General features: G+C 58.3%; 1 protein-coding gene across 1 annotated transcript; it reads right to left on the reverse strand.

Annotated features, from left to right (window-relative positions):
* Nucleotides 1-163: 163 nt before the first annotated feature.
* On the reverse strand, nt 164-443 carry H257_18237 (hypothetical protein; the record flags this gene model as incomplete). The annotated part of the gene is made up of 1 exon (XM_009847256.1): nt 164-443. A coding segment is annotated over one exon (279 nt), but the record flags the coding sequence as incomplete, so codon positions are not given.
* Nucleotides 444-3,637: the final 3,194 nt, after the last annotated feature.

Here is a 3,637-nt window from a genome sequence, read left to right on the forward strand (position 1 = left end):
TAGCAGTCACGATGGACATTTGGTGGGTGTCTGACCCAGGAAAGGTGGGACGGTTGAGGAAGGGGGTTAGGGGCGAGCGCCCTGTGCAGCTTCGTGTCGGTGTGTAGATGAGGTAGGGTCGCGACCACCGTCGTTAATACTGGAGCGGGGTGCCCAGCTGTACAAGCTGATGTCCAGGCCTTGGCGTCCGATGAAGCAGGAGGTGGAGCGGTCGAGGACAACAACGACACCACATCAGGTGGCACCAAACAATCGAAATCTTCGTCCAGCCGGCAGTGACTTTGCTTGACCAGCACGAAAGTCGGCTCCCTCGGCCGGATCGGAGTCCGCCGGTACAGCCGTGATTGGGAGAACCAGATGTTGCGGTACACTGTGTGATGGTCGCGAGAATGATGGGTATCGGAACGTTCGGGGAACAGCGCAGTCATTACGATGGGCACCATGCGGTCTTGAAACGCACTGATAGTTGGACTTCGTATGTGCTTGACGCCCCACAGCACTTGGGCCAACGCTAATGGCGCTGATCGGTCTCAGAGGTCGGCGCAAGGAGCAGCGTGTAGGGGTACTTGGTCCACAGCGGTCGGTAAGGCGCTTGGACGCGGAGGGTTCGGAGGACCTCGAGGACAGAGGAACGGAGAGGACAGTCGGGGTCTTGTAGGTGGCCGCGCGCATTGACCGTAAAAAGGTCAAGGTCCGAGATAGTCGACCACGAAAAGGTGACCCCGTAGCACCTCCAGGCATCGCGGTGAAACGTCCATACTGGGTGGATTTGGGGGCATGCGTGAAAGGCATGGTGTTGGGTTTCCACTCCACCACAGCCGTAAGCACAGCAGATGACATCGGGACGCTCAACTTGGAGGTAGGCAAAGCGGCAGTTGACAGGCAGCATGCGGAACAGGAGGCGTAGCCACACATCGCCATGCACCGGTGGAGGCAACCGACAAGTCTGTCGGACACGCCTGACATAGTTGTGGAGGGCAGCAGCGGTGGCTCGGGCAGTGCTGGACATGGGGTGGTGTGTCTCGGTAGCTGGGGCATGATAGGCCAAGGCTAACACCATACGCCGTGGCCAGAGCTCGAAAGGGGTGGGAACGTCCTTAGCCAGGCCGTAGAAGGGGTGCCGAGCTGTTGGGGCGGCAGGAGAGGGAGCTGACTGAGTCCCTGGACCCTGGCGTAGACACAAGTGAGATGGTTGTAAATCCTCCCCGAGCGATACACTGGGGCCGATTGCATACGCCCATCGTTGCCGCGCTCCACTGGGGCCGCTGGGTTGCCCTGACACATCATAACCATGAACTCCGGACGGGTGGGCCATCGCCCGTGCACGGCAACGATATCGGCTAGACATCGTAGCCGGTTGTATGCACCATGGCTACACCACCGTCGAGTTGGGGGGGAGTTGACAATGCGAGCTGCACATTTGCCATTCGACATGGTGGGCTCGTAGGTCGTGAGCCACACCGGAAGCTGCATAGTTGTCGCTGGGGTGAGGGGCAGCTGAACGCGCCGAGCCATCGGTGTAGCCGACCACTGTCTCCACACATCCATCCACAGAGGGTGTAGTTCCCACAGCTTGAGCCACTTCGACTTGTAGTGGGGGTGGTATAATAAGAAGTCAAATGGACAGGATGCACGATGGAGCCGACCCATAGACCTCTCAAACTGGCGTAATACCAGTGGTTGCCAAAGTGGACGGTTAGGTGTTGCCAGGGACATGGCACGTTGAAGGATCTGTAGCCGTTGTGCACGGATCCTGGACGCAACGTGAGGTAGCCCAAGGCCTAGTTTCGAGTCAAACTGCAGGCATGCAGCAAGCAGAGGACGGTAACGGTCTGTGGGAATAATCTTGCGGCCGAGGATGTAGCGGTTGAGCATAGACTGCCAGCTCTGCACCATGGCGGGTGGCACAGGTAGAGCGGCCGTAACATGCCACAAGAGTGAGAGCATGACAGTATTGGCCAGCAACCGACGCCCTGGGAGCGTACGAGCACGGCAGCCCCATTGTTGGAAGCTGGCCATAAACCTCTCGTGGACGAGGTTGAGCTGGTGGTCGGCTGGGAGCTGGTGGCCAAACATGAGTCCAAGGTACTTCACGGGTTGGCCTGTGGGCACAATGTTCAGGAGGCCCCCGCCGTCCGTGTCGGCAGGGTCGAGGTGGCCGTTGAGAACCAGAGTTTGACATTTGGCTTGGTTTAGTCGAGCACCAGACACAGCACAGAACTCCTCAACGATGGTCATCTGCTCGACAGCAGAAGGCAGATCCTTCGACAAGAGTGTCGAGTCATCCGCAAAAAAGATGCTAGTCATGGTGTCTCCGTGTGGTAGGGAGATTCCGAGATGAGGGTGCTGGCGTAGCATGTCTCCCAGCGGCTCCAGGTATAGCACGAAGAGCAGGCATGACAGTGGGCAGCCTTGTTTCACACCCCGGGTTGGACGGATGGCTGGACCCAGTGTGCCATTGAAGAGGAGGTGAGCCACTGGTGAATTGTAGAGCAGTCGGACCCAGGAGATGAATGTTGCACCCATGTTCATCTCCGCAAGCACTTCAAACAGGAAGGTTTGGTCGACCATGTCATATGCCTTCGAAAAATCGAGGAACGTAGCATAGTTGTCTTGGTCCTCCAACGTGCAGTAGTGTTGGAGGGCTTGGACCATGGTGACGTGGTCATGGAGTCTGCGTCCGGGCACAAAGCCAGCTTGGGTTGGGTGGATAAGCTGGGGTGCATGACGAGCGAGACGGAAGGCCAGGGCACGAGACAACACTTTCACCTCCACTGGCATAAGGGAGATGGGCCGGTAGTTGCCAGGCAGGCCTCTATCACCACTCTTGTACAGCAGGGTGATGGCGCTGCGACGCTGGTGAGGAAGGAGGCAGCCATGGTGGGCGAGTTGGTAGCTGAACACCAACAACAACAGCTGCGAGAAGATCTCTGGGGCCACCTGAAAGAACCCTGCCGACCAGCCATCTGGACCGGGGGACTTGGATGGATTCATCGTCTTCATCGCGTCACACAGCTCGAGCGCTGTAATGGGCTGGTCGAGACTCTCACGGTCCACCAGTGTGAGCCGTTTCGTCAGGACCTCCAAAACTGCACGGCGGCGATGGTGGTCAGGCGGGTCGGCTTCCCTGGGTGTCGCCATGATGGATCGCCAGTGGGCTGTAAATGCACGTTGGACTGTGGGCACGTCTGTGGTCGTCGTGCCATCCACTGTGACGCAGTTGATGGGCACCTTGGTTCCCAGTGGCTTCCGAAAGAAGTGAGAGGTGCCTCGTTCATTGGAGTTGGCGTGGAAGTCGAATTGCCGGTCGCGAGCATATTGACTGTGCTCGGCCTTGGCAGTGTCGTAAGCTAGCTGAGCTGCAGCTACATCGGCAACGTGGGTGGACAGGTCACCGTAGTATGCCAGGGCTCGCTTTGCTGTAGCCAGTCGGAGGCTTAGGTGTTGTAGATTGGCCTTGGTCGATTGGGTGTGTAGCCGATGACATTTGATGAGCTGGCGGCGCATTCTCTTCAGCCAGCCATACCACATCGCACCATGGTTGAGACTCTCGTCGGCTCGCATTCGGTCAAGGAGCGCTGAGGCCTCCGTGGTGATGGCTCGTTGGATGTCGGGGTCAGCTAGCAACTCCCGTGGT

This window comes from Aphanomyces astaci (assembly GCF_000520075.1).
Source record: "Aphanomyces astaci strain APO3 unplaced genomic scaffold supercont1.148, whole genome shotgun sequence".
Taxonomy (NCBI): Eukaryota; Oomycota; class Saprolegniomycetes; order Saprolegniales; family Verrucalvaceae; genus Aphanomyces; species Aphanomyces astaci.